The sequence below is a fragment of the Zalophus californianus genome, chromosome 9, assembly GCF_009762305.2.
Source record: "Zalophus californianus isolate mZalCal1 chromosome 9, mZalCal1.pri.v2, whole genome shotgun sequence".
In the NCBI taxonomy this organism is placed as follows: domain Eukaryota; kingdom Metazoa; phylum Chordata; class Mammalia; order Carnivora; family Otariidae; genus Zalophus; species Zalophus californianus.
The window spans coordinates 24,442,972-24,468,516 of record NC_045603.1 but is presented as its reverse complement, the minus strand read 5'-3'; the positions used below and the strand labels follow the sequence as shown (position 1 = coordinate 24,468,516).

Below are 25,545 nucleotides of genomic sequence, written 5' to 3'. Positions count from 1 at the left end.
CAATCTATGGCTGGTAGTGACCTAAGAAGAATTCTGAGTCGCTGCATGGAAAGACAGGAAAAGGTGTCCCAGTGATGTACTAATGTTGTACCCCATCAGCACATGCTGTGAGGAACAGCACCCCTATCCAAGTGGTCTTAGTTGGTCAGTTGAGCAGGTAGTCTTCATCTTAGCAATGCTTCATGCTACAGTAGATGCTTTCTTTGCCTATTTCAGTGGTTTTCATAGCATATTTCAATTCTTAGTTTCTATTTTGTACCATTAGCACTCCTTTACTGTTTTACCATAATACTAATTTGAAATGACCGAATTTTGAAGTCCAACCTATTTTGCATTTTGCCTTGCCTTAAGGATAATAGTTTTGCCCTCCAGTATTTTCCTAACAGACTGATAATTAATTCATGTTGGTGATTTCCCTTACTACGGTAGTCAGGTTCCCTCCTGACTGCTACAAATACCCAGATCCAAACATGTAACAAGGTCGGGTAAAACAGAACCAAAATTGTTTTATTTTATAGCTGAGCATGAAATCAGGAAAAGAAAATCTTAAGTTAACAAAGTAAAATGAGTGATTATAAGCAAGGGCTGAAGGTGAGGACCTCATTGGAGAGGAAACAGCTGGGGCTGGGACTTCGAATGGCTGGACAAAGAGGGAATCTGGAAGGAGGGCCCTGCAGGTAGGGAAGGTCAGAACCCAGCTAACTACATAGAACTGAGGTTCAGAGTGGACTTGTCTACAAATTGAGGACTAGAAACACGTTGCCCACTGGCTTGAGTAGATGCAGAGAAACATGCCAAGTGCCCGGTCAGGGCCAAAAATGAGCCACTTGGGAGAAGTCAGAACCCCACCTGAGATGGTAAGGTTGGAATTTCCACCACTGGAAAAATGCAGGGAAATTAGCATAAATACTGGCCCAGAACCAGTGAAGCCCATGCAGCAATGGCTGTGGCTGGAGGGAAACCGTGGCAGTGGGATGCCTCCCACAAAAGTTCTGAAGATAAACGTATAGTGCAGATTATACCTGGACAAATTCTGGCATCACTTTTGGATTATAAAGACAAAGAAAATAATTGTAAGCATCCAATCAGAAAAAGTGGCCTTTCTATAAAGAAGAAAAAATTGAACTGGTATTAATTTTCTCCTATGACGTTAAAGACCAGACGACATTGATCAAATATGTACAGAGGCTCCTTTTTTTTCTTTTAATTTCGTTCAGTTTCTTTACATAGGTAGTTTATTCTCAAGAAGCAAAACTCCAAAGGGGTGCCTGGGTGGCTCGGTCGCTTAAGCGTCTGACTCTTGGTTTTGGCTCAGGTCACGATCTCAGGGCTGTGGGATTGAGCCCCACATCGGGCTCTGCGCTGAGCACAGAGTCTGCTTCAGATTCTCTCTCCCTCTCCCTCCCCCACGCTCTCTCTCTCCACTCTCTCTCAAATAAATAAATAAAATCCTTAAAAAATAAAAATAAGTAAATAAAAACTCAAGAGACATCAAAGGGCATGGAGAGAAAGTCTTCCTTCTATCTTCTCTGAAAATAACTGAGTCCTCTGCAGAGGCAGTTGGTGTTGTCATTGTATTGGTGTCCTATTCCTGCTCTAAGAAACAACCACAATTTAGTGGCTTAAAACAACACAAGGTGTATCTTCCAGTTCAGGAGGTCAGAAGTCTAAAATGGGTCTCACTGGGCTAAAATTAAGGTGTGGGCAGAACTACATCCCTCTGGAGGCTTTAGGGGAGAATCTGTTTTGGCCAGCATGCTAGCTTATATGATAATAGGTTCACAAATATTGCTTTTTTTTTTTTTTTTGGGTTTACACTGTCCTAGTACACACATGCCCATTCTTTTATTGTCAACCTTTCTAAATCATCTTATTTTAAATATGCCTCTTAAATAGAAAACAGAATTGGATTTTCTTTGTTTTAAAACTTGATAATATTTTTCTTTTTGATAGTAGGCAACTTTAGCTAATTTAAATTAGTTGACATGAAAGGTATGTTTGGCATTATTTTGTATCATTTTACAATACATACATAATAAACTAGGAAACAAAAACAATAAAATGAGGTAATTTCAGGGGAAAAAACAATAAACTATTAGCCAACTTATTTAGGAAAATTAATTACAGTACAAAAAGGATAAATGCTAAGAGGAAGGTAATCACTGATATGGAGAAATTCAATTATTTGAGTTTTTTTCTGTTTATTTTTTATTTTTTTTTAAATTTTTTTATTGTTATGTTAATCACCATATATTACATCATTAGTTTTTCATGCAGTGTTCCATGATTCATTGTTTGTTCATAACACCCAGTGCTCCATGCAGAACGTGCCCTCCTCAATACCCATCACCAGGCTAACCCATCCCCCTACCCCCCTCCCCTCTAGAACCCTCAGTTTGTTTTTCAGAGTCCATCATCTCTCATGGTTCGTCTCCCCCTCTGACATACTCCCCTTTTATTCCTCTCCTGTTATCTTCTTCTTTTTCTTTTTTCTTAAAATATGTTGCGTTATTTGTTTCAGAAGTACAGATCTGTGATTTCAACAGTCTTGCACAATTCACAGCGCTCACCGTAGCACATACCCTCCTCAATGTCTATCACCCAGCCACCCCATCCCTCCCACCCCCAACCACTCCAGTAACACTCAGTTTGTTTCCTGAGATTAAGAATTCCTCATATCAGTGAGGTCATGTGATACATGTCTTTCTCTGATTGACTTATTTCACTCAGCATAACACCCTCCAGTTCCATCCACGTCGTTGCAAATGGCAAGATCTCATTCCTTTTGATGGCTGCATAATATTCCATTGTGTATATATACCACATCTTCTTTATCCATTCATCTGTCGATGGGCATCTTGGCTCTTTCCACAGTTTGGCTATTGTGGACATTGCTGCTATAAACATTGGGGTACACGTACCCCTTCGGGTCCCTACATTTGTATCTTTGTGGTAAATACCCAGTAGTGCAATTGCTGGATCGAACGGTAGCTCTAATTTCAACTGTTTGAGGAACCTCCATACTGTTTTCCAGAGTGGTTGCACCAGCTTGCATTCCCACCAACAGTGTATGAGGGTTCCCCTTTCTCCACATCCCCGCCAACATCTGTCGTTCCCTGACTTGTTAATTTTAGCCATTCTGACGGGTGTGAGGTGGTATCTCATTGAGGTTTTGATTTGGATTTCCCTGTTGCCGAGCGATGTTGAGCACTTTTTCATGTGCCTGTTGGCCATTTGGATGTCTTCTTTGGAGAAATGTCTGTTCATGTCTTCTGCCCATTTCTTGATTGGATTATTTGTTCTTTGGGTGTTGAGTTGGATAAGTTCTTTATAGATTTTGGATACTAGCCCTTTATCTGATATGTCATTTGCAAATATTTTCTCCCATTCTGTCGATTGTCTTTTGGTTTTGTGGACTGTTTCTTTTGCTGTGCAAAAGCTTTTTATCTTGATGAAATCCCAATAGTTCATTTTTGCCCTGGCTTCCCGTGCCTTTGGCGATGTTTCTAGGAAGAAGTTGCTGTGGCTAAGGTCGAAAATGTTGCTACCTGTGATCTCCTTTAGGATTTGGATGGACTCCTGTCTCACGTTTAGGTCTTTCAACCATTTGGAGTCTATTTTTGTGTGTGGTGTAAGGAAATGGTCCAGTTTCATTCTTCTGCATGTGGCTGTCCAATTTTCCCAACACCATTTGTTGAAGAGACTGTCTTTTTGCCATTGGACATTCTTTCCTGCTTTGTCAAAAATAAGTTGACCATAGAGTTGAGGGTCCATTTCTGGGCTCTCGATTCTGTTCCATTGATCTATGTGTCTGTTTTTGTGCCAGTACCATACTGTCTTGATGATGACAGCTTTGTAATAGAGCTGGAAGTCCGGAACTGTGATGCCGCCAGCTTTGCTTTTCTTTTTCAGTATTCCTCTGGCTATTCTGGGTCTCTTCTGGTTCCATACAAATTTTAGGATTATTTGTTCCATTTCTTTGAAAAAAGTGGATGGTATTTTGATGGGGATTGCATTGAATGTGTAGATTGCTCTAGGTAGCATTGACATCTTCACAATGTTGATTCTCCCAATCCATGAGCATGGAACGTTTTTCCATTTCTTTGTGTCTTCTTCAATTTCTTTCATGAGTATTTTATAGTTTTCTGAGTACAGATCCTTTGCCTCTTTGGTTAGATTTATTCCTAGGTATCTAATGGTTTTGGGTGCAATTGTAAATGGGATTGACTCCTTGATTTGTCTCTCTTCTGTCTTGTTGTTGGTGTATAGGAATGCCACTGATTTCTGTGCATTGATTTTATATCCTGCTACTTTACTGAATTCCTGTATGAGTTCTAGCAGTTTTGGGGTGGAGTCTTTTGGGTTTTCCACATACAGTATCATATCATCTGCAAAGAGTGAGAGTTTGACTTCCTCTCTGCCGATTTGGATGCCTTTGATTTCTTTTTGTTGTCTGATTGCTGTGGCTAGGACTTCTAATACTATGTTGAATAGCAGTGGTGAGAGTGGACATCCCTGCCGTGTTCCTGACCTTAGGGGAAAAGCTCTCAGCCTTTCCCCATTGAGAATGATATTCGCTGTACGTTTTTCATAGATGGCTTTTATGATATTGAGGTATGTACCCTCTATCCTATACTCTGAAGAGTTTTGATCAAGAAAGGATGTTGTACTTTGTCAAATGCTTTTTCTGCATCTATTGAGAGGATCATATGATTCTTGTTCTTTCTTTTGTTAATGTATTGTATCACGTTGATTGATTTGCGGATGTTGAACCAGCCTTGCAGCCCAGGAATAAATCCCACTTGGTCATGGTGAATAATCCTTTTCATGTACTGTTGGATCCTATTGGCTAGTATTTTGGTGAGAATTTTTGCATCCATGTTCATCAAGGATATTGGTCTGTAATTCTCTTTTTTGATGGGGTCTTTGTCTGGTTTTGGGATCGAGGTAATGCTGGCCTCATAAAATGAGTTTGGAAGTTTCCCTTCCATTTCTATTTTTTGGAACAGTTTCAGGAGAATAGCTATTAATTCTTCTTGAAATGGCTGATAGAATTCCCCTGGGAAGCCATCTGGCCCTGGGCTTTTGTTTCTTGGGAGATTTTTGATGACTGTTTCAATTTCCTTAGTGGTTATAGGTCTGTTCAGGTTTTCTATTTCTTCCTGGTTCAATTTTGGTAGTTGATACATCTCTAGGAATGCACCCATTTCTTCCAGGTTATCTAATTTGCTGGCATAGAGTTGCTCATAATATGTTCTTATAATTGTTTGTATTTCTTTGGTGTTGCTTGTGATCTCTCCTCTTTCATTCATGATTTTGTTGATTTGGGTCATTTCTCTTTTCTTTTTGATCAGTCTGGCCAGGGGTTTATCAATCTTGTTAATTCTTTCAAAGAACCAGCTCCTAGTTTCGTTGATCTGTTCTACTGTTCTTTTGGTTTCTAGTTCATTGATTTCTGCTCTGATCTTTATGATTTCTCTTCTCCTGCTGGGTTTAGGCTTTCTTTGCTGTTCTTTCTCCAGCTCCTTTAGGTGTAGGGTTAGGTTGTGTATTTGAGACCTTTCTTGTTTCTTTAGAAAGGCTTGTATTGCTATATACTTTCCTCTCAGGACTGCCTTTGCTGTATCCCAAAGATTTTGAACAGTTGTGTTTTCATTTTCATTGGTTTCCATGAATTTTTTTAATTCTTCTTTAATTTCTTGGTTGACCCATTCATTCTTTAGTAGGATGCTCTTTAGCCTCCATGTATTTGAGTTCTTTCCGACTTTCCTCTTGTGGTTGAGTTCTAGTTTCAAAGCATTGTGGTCTGAAAATATGCAGGGAATGATCCCAATCTTTTGGTACCGACTGAGACCTGATTTGTGACCTAGGATGTGATCAATTCTGGGGAATGTTCCATGGGCACTAGAGAAGAATGTGTATTCCATTGCTTTGGGATGGAATGTTCTGAATATGTCTGTGAAGTCCATTTGGTCCAGTGTGTCATTTAGAGTGTTTATTTCCTTGTTGATCTTTTGCTTAGATGATCTGTCCATTTCAGTCAGGGGGGTGTTAAAGTCCCCCACTATTATTGTATTGTTGTCAATGTGTTTCTTTGCTTTTGTTATTAATTGCCTTATATAATTGGCTGCTCCCATGTTCAGGGCATAGATATTTACAATTGTTAGATCTTCTTGTTGGATAGACCCTTTAAGTAGGATATAGTGTCCTTCCTCATCTCTTATTACAGTCTTTGGTTTAAAATCGAATTTGTCTGTTATAAGGATTGCCACGCCAGCTTTCTCTTGGTGTCTATTAGCATGGTAAATGGTTTTCCACCCCCTCACTTTCAATCTGGGGGTGTCTTTGGGTCTAAAATGAGTCTCTTGCAGACAGCATATTGATGGGTCTTGTTTTTTAATCCAATCTGATAGCCTGTGTCTTTTGATTGGGGCATTTAGCCCATTTACATTCAGGGTAACTATTGAAAGGTATGAATTTAGTGCCATTGTATTACCTGTAAGGTGACTGTTAACTGTCTGTTGTCTGTGTTCGTTTCTGCTCTTTGCTGCTTTTAGGTTCTCTCTTTGCTTAGAGGACCCCTTTCAATATTTCTTGGAGGGCTGGTTTCGTGTTTGCAAATTCCTTTAGTTTTTTTTGTTCTGGAAGCTTTTTATCTCTCCTTCTATTTTCAATGATAGCCTAGCTGGATATAGTATTCTTGGCTGCATATTTTTCTCGTTTAGTGCTCTGAAGATATCTTGCCAGTCCTTTCTGGCCTGCCAGGTCTCTGTGGATAGGTCTGTTGCCAATCTAATGTTTCTAGCATTGTAGGTTACATATCTCTTCTCCCGAGCTGCTTTCAGGATTTTCTCTTTGTCTCTGAGACTCGTAAGTTTTACTATTAGATGTCGGGGTGTTGACCTATTATTATTGATTTTGAGAGGGGTTCTCTGTGCCTCCTGGATTTTAATGCCTGTTTCCTTTCTCACATTAGGGAAGTTCTCTGCTATAATTTGCTCCAGTATACCTTCTGCCCCTCTTTCTCTCTCTTCTTCTTCTGGGATCCCAATTATTCTAATGTTGTTTCGTCTTATCGTATCATTTATCTCTCGAATTCTGCCCTCGTGATCCTGTAGTTGTTTCTCTCTCTTTTTCTCAGCCTCTTTATTTTCCATCATTTGGTCTTCTATATCACTGATTCTCTCTTCTGCCTCATTTATCCTAGCATTTAGTGCCCCCATTTTTGATTGCACCTCATCAATAGCCTTTTTGATTTCGATTTGGTTAGATTTTAGTTCTTTTATTTCTCCAGAAAGGGTTTCTCTAATAACTTCCATGCTTTTTTCAAGCCCAGCTAGTATCTTTAAAGTCATGATTCTGAACTCTAGGTCCGACATCGTACTAATGTCCGTATTGAGTAGGTCCCTGGCTGACGGTACTACCTCTTGTTCTTTTTGCTGAGGTGATTTCTTTCGTCTTCTCATTTTGTCCAGAGGAGAATAGATGAATGAGAGAACAAAATGCTAACAGGTTTACAACGTCCCCAGCAAATATACTGTATACAAATCAGAAAAGACTTGAAACCAAGGGAAAAGAAAGGGAAAGAAAGAAAAAAGAAAGAGAAAAAAAAAAAAGAGAGGAAAAAAAGATAAAAACAAAAACAAAACCATACAAAAAAAGCAGAATATGATCAAATATGATCAGGCTAGTGCATAGATCAGTGCCACACACTAGATTTTGGGCGTATTTTGGTCTGTTAGAAAAAAGTGCCTCCTAAAATTTTAAAGGAAGAAAGACATATATGTACAAAATAGGGGTTGATACAATGAAGGGATGGAAGATGGCTGTAAAGATGAAAATTATAAAAGATTTTATAAAAGGACTTGGTAAGATAAGTTGTTTGAAAAAGGAAAGAAGATTTAAGAAAAAAAAAAAGGAAAAAGGGAGAGAATGTGATCAGGCAGGAGACTAGAACAAAGCCATACACTAGTGATTTAGGGTATATTTTGATCTGTTAGAAGAAACTGTACCTCAAAATTTTAAAGAGAGAACAACTTATATATATATGCCAAAAATAAGGGTAACTACTATGAAGGGATAAAATATGACTCTAAAAATGAAAAATAAAAAATGTTTTTTTTTTTTTTTTAAAAAGGGATTGATAAGATGTTGGTTGAAAAAGGGAAAAAGAAAAATAAAAAAAAAACAGTCAACAAAAATTAACTTTGATGAAATAATGAATCATGGTAAAAAAAAAAAAAAAAGCCATGAATCTATGTGCAGTATTCCCCTAGCACTGGAGTTCTCCCATTCTCCTTGATCGATCAACTTGGTCTTGGCTTGCTGGCTGTTTGTGCTGATCTTCTGGGGGAGGGGCCTGTTGCTGTGGTTTCCAAATGTCTTTGCCGGGGGCGGAATTGCCCCGCCCTTGTCGGTCTGGGCTAAGGAAGCTGCTCTGGTTTGCTCTCAGGAGCTTTTGTTCCCTGCAAGCTCTCGGTCCAGCCTTGGAGGACCAGGGCAGAAATGGTGGCCTCCCAATCTCCACCCGGAGGAGCTGAGAACTCGGGGCCCCGCTCCTCAGTGTGCCCCCAGAGAAAAGCAGTCACTTCCGTGTCCCCGGTCTCCGGCCGCTCTCCGTGCTCACCCGGCCTGTGATCGAGCGTTGCTATCTCTGGCACCCGACCCCGCGCGGAGTCTCCAAACCCAGCAGATCCCTGCAGTGCGTTCCCGCACCGCTCCTCCCCGGGAAGGAAGGGGAGTCTCCCCGGCTCTGCCGCTTGTTGGGTCCCTGCCGGAGGAGCCGTGCCCCGACTGGGCCGCAGATCACAGTTTATGGCAACCCCGAGCTGAGAGCCCGCGACTCTGCTCCGTCTCTGCAGCCGGCTTCCCCGCTCCGATACCTGGGAGCTCTGGCGCACTCAGGCACCCCCGGTCTTTCTGTGACCCCAAGGGTCCTGAGACCACACTGTCCCGGGAGGATTCCACCCCCCGCTTAGCCACTGCAGCGACGTCCCTCCGCCGAGCCAACTTCTAAAAGGTCCGATTTTGTGCTCCGCGGCTCTATCACTTGCCAGAAGCGGCCGGCGGAGGCCCCTCCCCCGCCGTCTATCCTCCCGAATATCGCCTCGGATTCACTTCTCCGCACGTCCTACCTTCCAGTAAGTGGTCGCTTCTCTGTTCAGAGAGTTGTTGCTACTCTCCTGTTCGATCTCCTGTTGAGTTCGTAGGTGTTCAGAATGGTTTGATCCCTATTCAGCTGAATTCCTGAGACCAGACGAAATCTAGGTCTCCTACTCCTCCGCCATCTTGCTCCGCCCTTTTCTGTTTATTTTGAAGCAAATAAATTTTAAAAACTTTGTAAAATGTATAATTTTGGAGAAAAATATAATTTACCCAAATTTACTTCAAAATACATTATATAAAAAATTAGGCAAATCTATTATTATAGAAGAAATAAGGTTACATTAGAAATTAAAATTGAAGTTTATTAATTAATTTTAAAAGACCAGTAATAAATCCATTAGAAGTTAGCATAAGTAGTATTAAAAATCTCTCTAATGTCTGGCTTAATGAAAGAACTGGACTCACACCCACTTGTGCGGTCATCCTGTTAGAGCATAATGTTTTGGTTGAAATATGTGAAGAAAATCCAGCTTCACACAGATCTGTAGATAGAAGGTGGAGGACTATTTTAAGAGCCTTTTCAGATAATTGTGGACATTCTTCTTTGGTACCAAACCAACACCGGGGTAAGTGGTAGTTTCTTAAAGGTTAGTTCCAATGTAGACTATGAAACAATTTCATTGAACTTTTTGTACTGTGTTACATTAAAATTCATTAGTCTTTCAGTCTGAATGGATCTTTTACTCATGCATGACTTTGTAATATCATGCACAAGATATTTGGAAAATAGTGGGTAAATACCCAGTATTTCCGGGGTTATGCAGGACTTCCGAATGTCTGTACAATTCACTGGACAGTTTTTAAAAAATCAAATTTTTAAAATACCACCACCATTCTTATCGGAAAGTATTGGGAAGCCCATGGTGGCATATACAAATTTTCCAAAATTCTAAGTTTTTATTTAAAAATTTGAATTTTATCATTGACAGTAAATACTGTCAGTTACTTTCCTGAAGGCCTACTACTTTATGGAAGGTGTTTGCCACACAGCTAAGTATGAAAACACTTAGTTTGTCTTCTCAGTTGTTCTTTTATGTAAAAATGGTGTTCCATGGTAGGGGGGCCGGAGGGGGTGTGGGGAGTAGGGCATCCCATTTGCAACTTAATCACAGAAGTGCTTTTCCTTAAGACGACCATTGTGTATTTCAGGATACAGCAGAAATTTTTTTTTTTTTTAATTTAAATTCAAGTCAGTTAACATATAGTAGTATTGGTTTCAGGAGTAGAATGTAGTGATTGATCACTTGTAAACACCCAGTGCTCATCACAACAAGTGCCCTCCTTAATGCCCATCACCCATTTAAGCCATCCCTCCTCCCTCCCCCACCTCCCCTTCAGCAACCCTCAGTTTGTTCTCTGTAGTTAAGAGTCTCTTATGGTTTGCCTCCCTCTCTGTTTTTCTTTTTTTTTTTTTTTGTCTCATTAAACTTTTGTTTTAATGGGTCTCAAAATTCTGTGACAGTTTTTTGGTCAAGTTGTTTCCATTAAAAAGTACTGATTTTAAAAACTAATAACTTAAAACTGCCACACACACACACCCACAAACATGGTCTGCAAAACATTCTCCTTTCCCTCTGAAGGTTTTACGATGCATTGTTATCATTAACCAGTCTTTTACTATTAAACTTAAATGGCCATTTGACACAAACAGTTCTGAGACCATTCTTCCACCACTGATTAAGACTGGGGTGGCAGGTATTGGGGATAATATTCATTTAGCCTCTGAGCTTTCTGGGCAGACTTGGTGACCTTGCCAGCTCCAGCTGCCTTCTTGTCCACTGCTTTGATGACACCCACAGCAACCGTCTGTCTCATGTCATGAACAGCAAAACGGCCCAGAGGAGGATAGTCAGAGAAGCTCTCAACACACATAGGCTTGCCAGGAACCATATCAACCATGGCAGCATCACCAGATTTCAGGAACTTGGGACCATCTTCCAGCTTTTTTCCAGAACGACGATCTATCTTCTCCTTCAGCTCAGCAAACTTGCAAGCAATGTGAGCTGTGTGACAATCCAGCACAGGTGCATATCCAGCACTGATTTGGCCTGGATGGTTCAGGATAATCACCTGAACCATGAAGCCAGCTGCTTCCATTGGTGGGTCATTTTTGCTGTCACCAGCCACGTTGCCCCGATGAACATCTTTGACAGATACATTCTTGACACTGAAGCCCACATTGTCCCCAGGATGAGCCTCCCTCAAAGCTTCCTGGGGCATTTCAACAGACTTTACTTCAGTTGTAACATTGACTGGAGCAAAGGTGACCACCATCCCAGGTTTAAGAATACCAGTCTCGACTCGGCCCACAGGGACAGTACCAATACCACCAATTTTGTAGACGTCCTGGAGAGGCAGACGCAAGGACTTGTCAGTTGGACGAGTTGGTGGCAGAATGCAATCCAGAGCTTCAGGCAGTGTGGTGCCACTGGCATTCCCATCTTTACGGGTGACTTTCCATCCCTTGAACCAAGGCATGTTAGCACTTGGCTCCAGTCTGTTGTCACCATTCCAACCAGAAATTGGCACAAATGCTACAGTGTCGGGGTTGTAGCCAATTTTCTTAATGTAGGTGCTGACTTCCTTAACAATTTCCTCGTATCTCTTCTGGCTGTAGGGTGGCTCAGTGGAATCCATCTTGTTAACACCAACAATTAGTTGTTTTACACCCAGTGTGTAAGCCAGAAGGGCATGCTCACGGGTCTGCCCATTCTTGGAGATACCGGCTTCAAATTCACCAACACCAGCAGCAACAATCAGGACAGCACAGTCAGCCTGAGATGTGCCTGTAATCATGTTTTTGATAAAGTCTCTGTGTCCTGGGGCATCAATGATGGTCACGTAATACTTGCTGGTCTCGAATTTCCACAGGGAGATATCAATGGTGATACCACATTCATGTTCAGCTTTCAGTTTATCCAAGACCCAGGCATACTTGAAGGAGCCCTTTCCCATCTCAGCAGCCTCCTTCTCAAATTTTTCGATAGTTCTTTTGTCGATCCCACCACATTTGTAGATCAGATGATCAGTAGTGGTAGACTTGCCCAAATCTACGTGTCCAATGACAACGATGTTGATGTGAGTCTTTTCCTTTACCATTTTGGTTTAGGTTGAGCGGTGGTTTTCACGACACCTGTGTTCTGGCGGCAAACCCGTTGCGAAAAAGCTCTCTGTTTTTATCTTATTTTATTTTTCCTTCTTTCTTAAATTCCACATATGAGGGAAATCATGTGATATTTGACTTTGACTGACTTATTCAGCATAGCATAATACCCTCTAGTTCCACCCACATCATTGCAAATGGCAAGATTGCATTCTTTCTGATGGCTGAGTAGAAACGTTTTATGTGTTCTTCCCATTTCGTCACACAAATTATGAAAAAAGATGTGTACTTGAGGGTCAGTAGTTAATAACTTTAATCTTGCTACTTTGTCAGGGACATTCTTAAGTGAAACTGGCATTTTAGTTAATTCATTTTACTATGAGTGCATGGCAGTGAAGAACGCAAGAACTACTAGTAGTTTTTTTTTTATGTTATGTTAATCACCATACATTACATCCTTAGTTTTTGATGTAGTGTTCCATGATTCATCGTTTGTGTATAACACCCAGTGCTCCATTCAGTACGTGCCCTCTTTAATACCCATCACCAGGCTAACCCATCCACCCACCGCCCTCCCCTCTAGAACTCTCAGTTTGTTTCTCAGAGTCCATAGTCTCTCATGGTTTGTCTCCCCCTCCAATTTCCCCGCCTTCATTTTTCCCTTCCTACTATCTTCTTCTTTTTTTTTTTTTAACATATAATATATTATTTGTTTCAGAGGTACAGGTCTGTGATTCAATAGTCTTACACAATTCACACGCTCACCATAGCACATACCCTCCCCAATGTCTATCACCCAGCCACCCCATGCCTCCCACCCCCTACCACTCCAGCACACTCTGGAAAACAGTATGGAGGTTCCTCAAAAAGTTGAAAAAAGAGCTACCATACAACCCAGCAATTGCACTGCTGGGTATTTACCCCAAAGATACAAATGTAGGGATCCGAAGGGGTACATGCACTCGATGTTTATAGCAGCAGTGTCCACGATAGCCCAACTATGGAAAGAGCCAAGATGTCCATCAGACAGATGAATGGATAATGAAGATGTGGTGTATATATACTATGGAATATTATGCAGCCATCAAAAGGAATGAAATCTTGCCATTTGCAATGACGTGGATGGAACTGGAGGGTATTATGCTGAGCAAAATAAGTCAATCAGAGAAAGACATGTATCATATGATCTCACTGATATGAGGAATTCTTAATCTCAAGAACTACTAGTAGTTTGATGTCGCTGCCTTCTTAGGTTCATGCGAAGGCACCACGGTTTTATTTATCATTCCTTTTGCACCATCAGTGCACATGTCAACACACTTATTCCAGGATAAACCAATGAATTCAGAAGGATTATTCAACATTTTGCATATTTCACTTGCATTCTTGCTAATCATTCACAGACAAGGAGATCTTCTTTCAATAGCTGGTACTGATACTATTCGACAAATCCAAGCAAAACTGCATGACCAACAATATCTGTAGATGTGAGCATTTGTAAGGCAGAAGTACAACTCTGCAGATGTGTTACTGAGTCTTCATGTTTGCAGCTACATCTTGAATTCAACAAGTTATTTTATTATTGGAAAGTGTTACAATTTTGTTTACTGATTTTTCAACCAGTGCAAGTTATTGCAAATAGGACATTGTGGTCTTAGACTTCAGGATATGTATTCATTGATGTCAACTTATTAGTTTCTAGGCTTTTGTGTGCATTACTCTAGCCAACGCAATATGATAACCTAACTCTATATGATGCTTCACTGACTTTTTCATTTGGAGTTTGAAAAGCTGTAACAAAGAATATTTTTTTTTTGGCTTTAAAGAGCTCATCATATACACATTCAAAATGTATATGTATTTCTTTTTCTTTAAACTCTGAACAATTGGTCTTAAGATGGCTCAACTTAACTGGCACCATAATACTGTTTTAAAAATGTGCAGTTCACCATTGCTCTTTCTTTCTGAGATTTACATCTGAGTATTATCCTCTGCCTCATTTGTATCCTGTACCTGGTGACAGCTACTTTGGGCACAATGCCATGCGTCTTGTCGTTTGGGGTTTTAGTTCTTTCCTGATTTATTGAAAATAGTATTTGGGTTTTTGTCACTTGTTTTTTGTGTTGTTTTGGGATGATTTCAAGGAGAAGAGGTCATGCCAATATTATATGGACACCTTTGCTGGAAGTCACCACAAAAATATTTTATTGTATTATAACATAAATATGGAAAATCACACAAATCATGAAAATACAGTTTCATTCAATGTCTAAAGGAAATGCCCATATAACCATCATGGGTCAAAACTAGAACAAATCTAGTACCCTACAAGTCTACATCATACCCCCTTCTGCTGCCTACCAACCCCCTCTTTTTCCCAGCTTTATTGAGATATAACTGACATAAAACAATGTGTAAGTTTAAGGTGTACAATGTAATGATTTATATATGTATACATTGCAGAATAATTACCACAGTAAGGTTAGTCAACACATCCTAATTAATGTCCCTGCGTTCTGATTTCTAACACCTGGATTAGTTTTGTCAGCTTTTGATTTTTGTGTAAGTGAAATTATATAGTCTATATTCTTTTGTATCAGTCTTCTTTTGTTCAACACTATGTTTGTGTAGTTCATTCTTTTGATGGACATAATAACAATTTCTTATCCATTCTATTGTTGATAAATATTTGGGGGTTATCAGGAATGATGCTTCTATGAATACACTTGTATATGACATTTTTGTGTACAGATGTACACATTTTTATGTATATACCAAGGAATAGAATTGCTGGGTCATAAGTATATATATTTTCAACTTAGAAATTCTCCAAAGGGGTTTGAACTTAAATTTTACCTTGATGACTAAAAAGGTAGGATACTATTATATATAGTATTGGCTTTTGTTTAGTCTTTTTTGGGAACTCCTTATTCAAGAATCATGCCCAGTTTTCTTGGGAGTTTTCTGTATTTTTCTTAGAAATATGGAGAGATTCTTTCAATATTCTGGATATGACCATTTTATAGAGTATATGTGTTGCAAATATCTTTTACCCCCATTCTGCTAGTGGTACTTTTGATTATACAAAGTTCATAATTTTAATGTTGTCCAATTTATAAATCTTTTATGGTTTATGCTTTTTGTGTTAAGTTTTAGAAATCTTTTTCTATGCAAAAGTCATAAAGATACCCTCTTATCTTTACCATTTTTTTTTTACTTTTCACATTTAGATCTACAATTCATCTAGAATCTATTCTTGTATATGGTGTGAGACTGAAGTCAAGATTAATTTTTTCCGTACGATATACAATTAACCCAGAACCATGTATTAAAAAGACCAACCTTCTTCACAACATTGCAGTGTCACATCTGTTATAAATCAAATGCCCAAATATGTGGAGTGAGAGAGAAAGGGAAAGGGAAAGGCAGAAGGAGAGCAAAAGAGAGAGAGAATATGATCTTATATTTATCTCATCAGAGAAATAAATATAAGAATATTTTGCAAGACCACAAGGAGAGATGAGTGTTCACATTGAAAAGGCCTACTACATAACAAGCAGAATGAATAAAAAGGACCTAGGCCTAGGTGCAGAATGAAATTTTTAGTCACCACAAATAACGAGGAGTTCATTAAAAGCATTAGAGTAGGGAAGATGGTCAAACACAAGAATGAATATTTGACCAGCATCCGGCTTCTCCCCAGCAATAATGGATACTAGAAAGCAGTAGAATAAGGCTTTTAAAGTTTTAAGGAAAACTGAGTTTCAACCAAAGTCATATATTTAGCTAAACAATCAGTCAAGCATGAGATCCTTGTAAGGACTCAACTGGTTTTCTTTTGGTGAACTTTTATTTAATTTTTATTTTTTTATTTTTAAGATTTTATTTATTTATTTGACAGAGAGAGACACAGCGAGAGAGGGAACACAAGCAGGGGGAGTGGGAGAGGGAGAAGCAGACTTCCCACTGAGCAGAGAGCCCAATGCAGGGCTTGATCCCAGGACCCTGGGATCATGACCTGAGGTGAAGGCAGATGCTTAATGACTGAGCCACCCAGGCGCCCCTTGGTGAACTTTTTAAAGTAAGTTACTAGCAAATGTACCTCAGCACACAAAGGTTACAAAGAAAAAAAGTATGTAAGATAGGAAAAAGAAAGAGAGAAAGAAGGAAGGAAGGGAAGGAGGAAGGAAATGGGATTAGGGAGAGGTTTGCACAGTATTCTAAAAGTACTGGGAATATTGTGTTTGCTAAACTGTTGGTAAGAGCATGGGGATTCATCTTATTATTCAAGAAAACATACATAGACCATTAACCATATAAGATTCTATTCATCTTTCTTCTTTTCCTTCCCAGAAGCAGCCATTATTCTAATAAAATACTGTATATTTGTGTGTGTGTGTGTGTGTGTGTGTGTGTGTGTGTATACACATAAATAATACAAAATAGTACACTGAGTTTTTTTGAAATTTATACAAATGGTGGTATATTCTATGTATCATCAGGAATCTGCTTGTAACTTGGTATATGTTGTCATGATCTATCCAGGATCTTACCATGCTCATTTTAAAGATGAGAAAATTAAAACCCAAGAAGTCAAAAGCCCAGAGAGACCTACGGTGCAGAGAGGTTCAAGGTCACACACCTGTGAGAAGTACATCTGGAATTTGAACTGACACTACACTATATACTTTCTGCGTTATAGATCTAATTAATTCATTTTGCATGCCATCAAATGAATAGACTTTGTTTATTTTTCTAAGTTTCCTTTTTTTTATATTACAACAATGGTGTCATGAATGTCTTCCACAAGAGTCCTCGTACACATATACCACTTATATGAGTATCTGCATTTTTAATTGTATAAAATTCTGCCAAATTGCTTTCCAAAGAAGTTGCTCTCACAAGTAGTTTATGAAGATACCAGTTTCCTCACATTATTATCACTATTTATTATTTTCAGATTTTAGTATCTATCAATTACTGAGGGATGGGAAATGGTATTTCACTTTAATTTGCATTTTTCTGATTTTTAGTGAGCTAAAATTTTGGTTTTTTGGACCTCCTTTTCTATGAGTTGACTGTTGAAATTCTTTGCCCACTTTTCTGTTGGACTCTGAGTTTCTCTTTATTGATTGGTGCAAGGTGTTATACATATTCAAGAAAAACAATTCATATGTGTTCTAAATATTTTTTCTCAGTCAGTGGTTTGTTTTTAACTTTGTGTTTGGTGTCTTTTGTGATACAGAACTGTTTTTTTAATCAAATGTAGTCCCATGTGTCAGTCTTTCTTTTATGGGTTGTGCTTTTTTTTTTTTTTCCTCGTGTGGTTATTTTTCAAGGAAAGCATAATATTTGTCTTACAAACATTTTTTCACTTACTGTTATTATTATTTTTTTACTTTTAGATAACTACCAAGTGGTCTTCCCCACTGCCAATACATGCTTGTATCAAACTGACGGCATGTGTGACAACACAGATGCTAGAAAAAAACCTCAGACTAAAGTGGATATTACATGGATTCTTCTATTGCGCTACTATATTCATCTGCAAAGGATTAATAATATGAGCAAACTGCTGGGTAGGTTTTTGATGTGTTAAAAAAATCACATTCTTTTCCAGTTCTTGTTAAGTCATGTTTCTTATTTGGAATTTTAAAATACTATTGATATCTTTTGGAGTGAACTCTCATCAGAATATGAAAATTGTAGGGGCTCATAACCTGAGATACACAGATCTTTGGGTGGAATAGTATTTCAACAAAGCTAACTTCCTTTGACATTTTATATATTTTATTTCATGTATTTAAAAATGTTACTGTAAGGATGCATCCAGAGCCTTCCCAAGACTGCCAAAGTGGCCCATGGCTCAAAACAGTTAAGAATCAGAGTGATCACAATGTGAGAGCTTATAAAATGAACAGGATGAAATTTTGACTTTAAGGAGAGAATGTTCCAGTATTGAGTATGTAAGAGGACAAATACATGACTTCAGATAAGATATGTAACTCCACTGAGTTTTGTTTTATTTAGTTTTTTGTTGTATCATCAGTGCCGTCTGAAGAACATCCAGAAAAACTGGTATAATCTGCTTCATGTTAGTCCCTCTTGTGTTTGTGACGATGTATGTTGTATTTTATCTGCCCCCATGAAATTGGTGATTTCGTGTTGTTCATCAGTGCAAATAGTCGGAAAAGACAGTTTGACCCATGTCAGGGCCCAGTGATGGAGAAGCCGGCAGGGCAAGTAGGCTGAGTCACAGAGTGAGTGACTAAGCAGGGCTACCAGGAGTTATCGTGGGATAGACAAACATTCAGAGAGGTGTCAGCTATAAAACGTTCATCATGAGAAGGGCAAGAATAAAAGAAGTTCGATAGCAAAGGATGTGGACATGAGCCAGTACAGCACACTCTGGCAGTGCCTGCCCATATCAGCTCAGCTCACCTTTGAATTCACCTGCTGGCACCTGTCACATCACATGCCCACACTTTTCTGCTTTTCTGCCCTGGGCTCCTCCTGAAACTACTGAGACTTGCTCGGCCCACTCTCAGGACAGCCCAAAGTGCCAGGGATTCCACACGTACTTATGAGGTAGGAAACTGGTAGAAAACATTCCAGCTTCCCGGTCCCAGACAGTTCTACGTTATTTTTCAGAAGGTCCTCAGCAGGACTGAGCCCTGATTATCCAGAGCTACAGCCCATCCATTAACTCATTCTGTTGGCTCTTTTCTCCATCACACTTTGTTCGTTCTCTCACTTATGCTCCTTGAGATCATTTTTCAAATAAATGACCTGCACCTAAGTTGTTGCTTTAAGATCTTTGTCGGGGTAAGTGCCAGATAAGATGACTACATAGAATATTTTGCATTGTCAAGACTTAGAACCTAAAGCAATATCCTCACACCCTTCTGAAATTTTCTTCATTCCTGTGGCAAGAAGCAGTTCCATTAGTGAATAAGCTTAAAAAGAGAGGAATTACACTGGCAGCCACTAGCTGAGGTGTGTGATTTACAGGGAGAACAGCTAATGAGCAAATACCAACAATACTGAGACTGTTCTGTTATCTAACATGACTCTAAAGTAACATATTTTTCTTCCCTAAGCATCTCCAAAGCCAGGATCTGGAATTTCATTGCCAGATGATACACTTCTCACGTCCCTTTTCAACTCTGGGCTGATTTTGCGCCAAAAAGAAATGCATTTTTTCCTTAAAAGATTTTTACAGCTCTATTCTTCCTCTTGTATTGATGAATTTCCAAAAGAACTATGTAAAGGATTGGAAAATACACTTTTTTCAGAAAAAATCTCATATGATTCAGTCAAGGTACTGTTTTCAAACATTATATATTTTTGTAAAACTTCTTAGAATCATTGTTATATTTCTGAAGGAAGCACATTTGAGAAAACTCAAGTGGATGTGGTGTATTGTAAATTTCTAATACGTATTTATAAAATGAATAAATCAATCATTTGCACGGAATTCTTTCCAAACAAAAATCAGTCATTTATTTTGAATTATCTTGACTTTGGACTTCACCATATATTGCTTTCATTTTTTTGATGTAGACTTGCCCATACCAGACATGTCCATATTTCTAAGCCCAGAGAAGTGACCTGAAAATGTCACTTCTTCCAAATTGAGAACCTTTGCTTATCTTATCCTTCTAGATTGTTGGATAGATAATAATATTTTTTTTAAGTCACTCTTGAACAAAAGAGTGAGGTGACTAGTAATAAATTGTGATTTTAAAAAGTAGTGGGAATACCTACTAAGATAATTTAAGAATTCATTTATTTTTTAAAGATTTTATTTATTTATGTGACAGAGAGAGACACAGCAAGAGAGGGAACACAAGCAGGGGGAGTGGGAGGGGGAGAAGCAGACTCCCCACAGAGCAGGGAGCCCGATGTGGGGCTCGATCCCAGGACCCTGGGATAATGACCTGAGCTGAAGGTAGATGCTTAATGTCTAAGCCACCCAGGCGCCCCTAAGAATTCATTTAAAGAAGTGATTCTAAGGGAGATTTAGGGAGTTGCTCTCAGGGCAGTGTATTAGAATCCACATGGGAGGATTTTTTGAGTTAGTTCCCAGATACTGGGATATTGGTATGCCCAATACTTAACACCCCTATTTCTTGCCCAGATTATAAATCATTTGAGAAATAAAAGAGTTCAAGAATTTGGGATTAAAAAAATACCCACCCTTATGAGTCAAAATGGTGACATTGCAGGATATGGTTTATATTTACTGGCAAATGGTCTTCTGAAAAGCAAATAGCAAAGTAGACAGATTTTGACAGTTCAGCTGTGTTTGTTTGTTTGGTTGTTGGTTTGGTCCTTACAGGACCCCTTAAAATCTGTGTGGACACAGACTCCTTTAAAATCTGTCTCATGGGGGCGCCTGGGTGGCTCAGTCCTTGAGCATCTGCCTTCGGCTCAGGTCATGATCCCAGGGTCCTGGGATCAAGCCCCGCATCGGGCTCCCTGCTCAGCAGGGAGCCTGCATCTCCCTCTGTCTGCCGCTCCCCCTGCACATGTGCTCTCAATCTCTCTCTCTCTGACAAGTAAATAAAATAAAAAAAAAATAAAAAAAATAAACTGTCTCATGAAGGAGGCAGCAGGAGTGGGATGAAATCATTTCCATCTAACACCAGATCCGATTCCCCCTCTAGAAACTGTGACTCCCTTTGAGGATTGCTGCCAACTGTCCCAGATGCCTCCGGTATTCTGGCACAAGAGGCAGAGAATGAGAAGGTGGAGAACTAGGGTTCTGTGAATGTATTCTTGTGACTATTTTGTATGAGTTTGGAAACTAATAGGTGTGATTTCTTAATATTCCGAAAGGAGCTCTGCTTGAGTATTTTAGTATTAAGGGCAGCCTACCATTACCCATTTTCTAAGCGTGATGCTCCGAATGTAGAACCTTGAATATGTTGTAAATATATGCGACACTTCTAATGGCAGCAATGTTATCAGAGATCGTTGTACCCTGTTTGCTCTTTTTTTTTTTTTTTTAATATGATTAGTGTAACACTTCCCCAGAATAATCGGCTCTGAAGATCACTGTCGCTTGCCTGACAGGTGCAAGCCACCTAATCATCTGTTCATTTCACTGGGGTAGATAGCTAACGAGCATAGAGCCTTTTGGATTTTTAAAAAAAATAAACTGCAAGCTTGGCTGATTTTTATAATAATGTTTTTGAGCTTTTAATCACTCAGGAGGCTATTTCAATCAAACTCTTTCCATAAATTGATACTTAATCCTGCTTTTCCTCCACAAAGAGGTAGATGTCTTTCCAGAGCGATCATTGCTAGGGACCAGGCTCATCAGTGTGTGCGTCTGCATATCGTTAGGTCTATTGAAGCTCTGTGATGGAAAAACAAAGGTGCCAAACAAATTACATTAAAAATTCTTAAAATTATGCACAATCTGGGTTATTCGTGTTTAGACTTGTCGTAAGGTCAAATATTTGACTAGTGTAAAGTGATTTGTTGTTTATAGGACTGTGGCAAACAAGACTTCTCTCAGTAGGTCTGTTGTTTCATTCCTTTCAAAGAATAAATCAGACATATCGAAAATATTCAGTGTATGATCCATCGTTGGCATATATGCTTAATTCCATTAGCAACTAGATTTTATGTTTTTTTAAAGATAATGGAAAATTAAATGCCTGTTTTGATATTGACTTTTGTTACAATTTACCATTATTAGACCATCATGTTAATAAATGCTATATATATTGAAATAGTAAATATTTGCTTATTATTTTTCTCTGCTTAGTTATTAAATATGAATTCTTGCTAAAATAGTTGTCAGAACCTCTGAAAGGCACTCAGATATGAAAAAAATTAAATTCCAAAATTATTTTTGGAATCAGTTATTTACCTGAATTTTTGGTGAACTGCCTGGCATAGAATTAATCTTAGTTTAGCACTTTTAAATGATTATTTAAACCTAATAGTCTTGTTTATTGTTTATTTTGGTCATGTTTTTAGTATCATAGTGCTAATAAATGAGGATTCTGGCTTAAAATATCCTTTTATGATGATAGTCTCTAGACATTTTTGAAAAGTTTTCATCTTTAATATTACCTTTCAGTCATGACATATTTTTTCTCTTATCAGTAGACAACTTGAAAGGTCAGTGTCTTTATTTCTCTTTTTATTTTATTTTGAAGACTCTCATTGACAGTCTTATATTGTATCTTGAATAAGCTCAGAAATAATGGGAGGTACAAAGCCATACAGAAACACCAGGCATTTCTTACTGGCCACTTACATGTTCCCCTTCATCATCAAGCCTTAAGATACGTTAGATGTCAAAAGTTCAACAGAAGAATTGCTTCCCAGCTACCATACTATAATCTTGGGAATAACAAGTTAATTTTGAAAATACTTTGCACTCCATTAAAGAAGGTTCTTTTCAGATTTGAGGTATTATTATCACTATTATTATCTCTCTGGCTAGACTGTTATTTTTTTATAGCAATCACGCTTTGCTTTCTGAGCTACTTTTAAAAAACCGAATAATTTGCAAAATTGCCAATTGCATTCCACACATTTATGTTTCCTGGAAACTCCTGATTCAGGGACCTGGTTCCATCAAAGCTAGGCCCAGATTCACCAAGACTGAGTTAACAAATCAGCCACGTTCATGTAAAGAGGGAATGAGAGCGATTGATTTTAAATATTTTACAGCAAAAACTGTCTTAATTTGCATATGATACAGAAAAAAACTGCTGTTGGAAAGTAGATATTATTTATAATCATACCCTCAGTTTATTCACCACTGAATAAACAAGAAAAAAAGATATTCTTAGAATCTGAGGCGATCTGGAGACTGAAATGATAATATTGACATTTTTCCTCTCTAGATCTTTACTCTGGGAAAGTCACCAAAGTGGAAGACATTTGTTGAATCCCATGTTTTTTTTGTTTTTTGTTTTCTTCTTTTTTAAAAGATTTATTTATTTAGAGAGAGCATGAGCAGAAGAGGGAAAGAGAGAGAGAGAGAGAATCTCAAGCAGACTTTGCACTGATCTCAGAGCCCAACGCAAGGCTTGATCTCACGACCCTGAGATTACGACCTGAGCTGAAACCGAGTTGGACACCTAACCAACTACACCACCCAGGCACCCTGAGTCCCATGGGTTTTGAAGCATATTTTTCTGTAGTAGAATCTTCTCTGGTAATTGGGGACAGTTTTAAAAGCTACACTCATAAAACAAACTAAGACAATTCCCAGAGTTTTATAATGTAGCCAATACTGAATGGATATTGAGTGAATGTTTTAAATATTGCATGAATTTATTACCAGCAATTAAACTGTTTTTGATTTGTCCCTAGTTATGTCATGACAGTTCTCTACACTCTGATTTATCATTAAATAAGCTCTCTGCCAGCCCATCTTCTGGAGATGTGTCATCAGTTATGACGATACAAGATTTAAACAAAGAACTTTGCTTTCAGTGGTACATTCCTCCTCTAGAAAGACCTCCAAAGGACATAGAACCTATGGTATGTAATATAATCACAAAGCTAAATCTTATATTTAGATGTAAAGTTTAACTTGACCATTATAACTTGAAAATAGAGAACAACCCCTTGTCAAATAGATGAAAATACACAGCAATATAGAATCTATATTGTCTAGTAGAATGAGTCTGAAAATAACTAAGAAATCAGGTAAAGTCTGACTTGAGTTGATAATTTTTCCTTTTTCCTGATCTTCAAGGGAAACTTTCCAATGTGTCACCATAATATAGGATGTTCAACTTTTTTTTGAAGCCATTCCTTATCACATTAAGGAAGTTTTTTTCTACTGTCCACTTTACTAAGAATTTTTATCAAAATCTTTTGTTGTGTCTATTAAGACTATTTTATAATTTTTTAAAAATATAGTAATTGATTTTTTAAATATTAATCAGTCGTCTGTTCCTGAGATAAACTCAAATTGATCATATATTAATTTTATTGGTTTCAGTTTATTAAGGTTTTGTATTGGATTTTTGCCACTGTTTAAGGGTAATATTGAGTTACAAATTTTCATTTTTTTACTATCTTTGTCAGATATATTTTGTATTAAGATTTTGTTAGACTTATAAAGTGAGTTGATAAATATAACCATGTTTTTCTATTTTCTGGTGACGTTTCTGTAAGTTTAGAGTAAACTTTTCTTCTCAAATATTTGGTAAGAATTCATCAGTAAAGCCGTCTGACCCTAGTGTTTTCTTTGTGAAAAAATAAAAAATTAGTAATATAATTCTCAATAGTTTGAGGCAGTCATTAAGCAGTAGTACTCATTTACTAGATGCCAGAGTTGGTATCAGTTCTGATTGGGTCAGTATCTGTTCTAATATGGTTAGTACCCATGTCAAGCCAAGTTTTAAATATTTTAACTATCACCCCTATTTATAGAACATTGGAGTTTACTGTTTCTTCTTGAGTCAGGTTTGTTTAAGTTGCTTTACCTAGGAATTTTTTCATTTTATTTAAAACTTCTCTCGTACTTTTAATCTCTCCATTGTATTGGTATTGAAGTGTCCCTTTTCATTTCTTACATTGGTTGTTTGTGTATTTTTTCTTGATCATTGTCACCAGAGGTTTCTCATCAGTTTTATTTCACTAATCCATATATCTTTCTTCTACTTTGTTTTTGTTTTGTTTTGTATTCTTTTCCTTACTGCTGACTTCTTGAGATACATGTTTGGCTTAATATTTAGTCCTTTCTTTCCTAATGTATGCATTTGAAGACTATGAGTTTCACTAAACATTGCTTTGGTTTCATCCCACAAGTTTTTATTATAGTATTATCATTATCATTCAGTTAAAAATAATTTTAAAGTTTTTGTTACAATTTATTCTTTGACTCATGGGCCATTTCAACATGTGTTTTTTACATTCCAAACTACATAGAACTTATATATATTTTATACATTGTATTAGAAAAGTATCTTTTGTTATTTATTCTTAGATTATGTTGTTCTGTGATAATAAAAAATGCTCTGTATGATTGATATTGTTGAAACCTGCATATTTTCTCCAGGAAAGGATTTATTGTGTAAATATTCCATTGCTCTTAAAAGAAATGTGTAGTCCTCAGTTGCTAAGGCAGTATTCATATATATACCCAATAGGTCAGTTTGGTTAGTCTTGTTCAAATCTTTATTCTTGTTTGTTTGCCTCTAATTTTTTAAAATCAGTTATTAAAAGAAGTATATTTAAATCTCTCGCAATGATTGTCATTGTTTAGTCTGTCAAATTTTGCTTTATATAATTTG

At 37.9% G+C, this 25,545-nt stretch overlaps 1 protein-coding gene across 1 annotated transcript in view; it reads left to right on the top strand.

The window, feature by feature from the left end:
* Nucleotides 1–25,545, top strand: part of CFAP54 (cilia and flagella associated protein 54) — a 301,093-nt gene that overhangs the window by 230,109 nt on the left and 45,439 nt on the right. Inside the window, exons 62-64 of the mRNA XM_027594798.2 lie at nt 17,674–17,847; nt 19,369–19,589; nt 23,612–23,782. Coding sequence (XP_027450599.2) covers nt 17,674–17,847; nt 19,369–19,589; nt 23,612–23,782 — 566 coding nt within the window. The remainder of the gene's footprint in view (nt 1–17,673; nt 17,848–19,368; nt 19,590–23,611; nt 23,783–25,545) is intronic.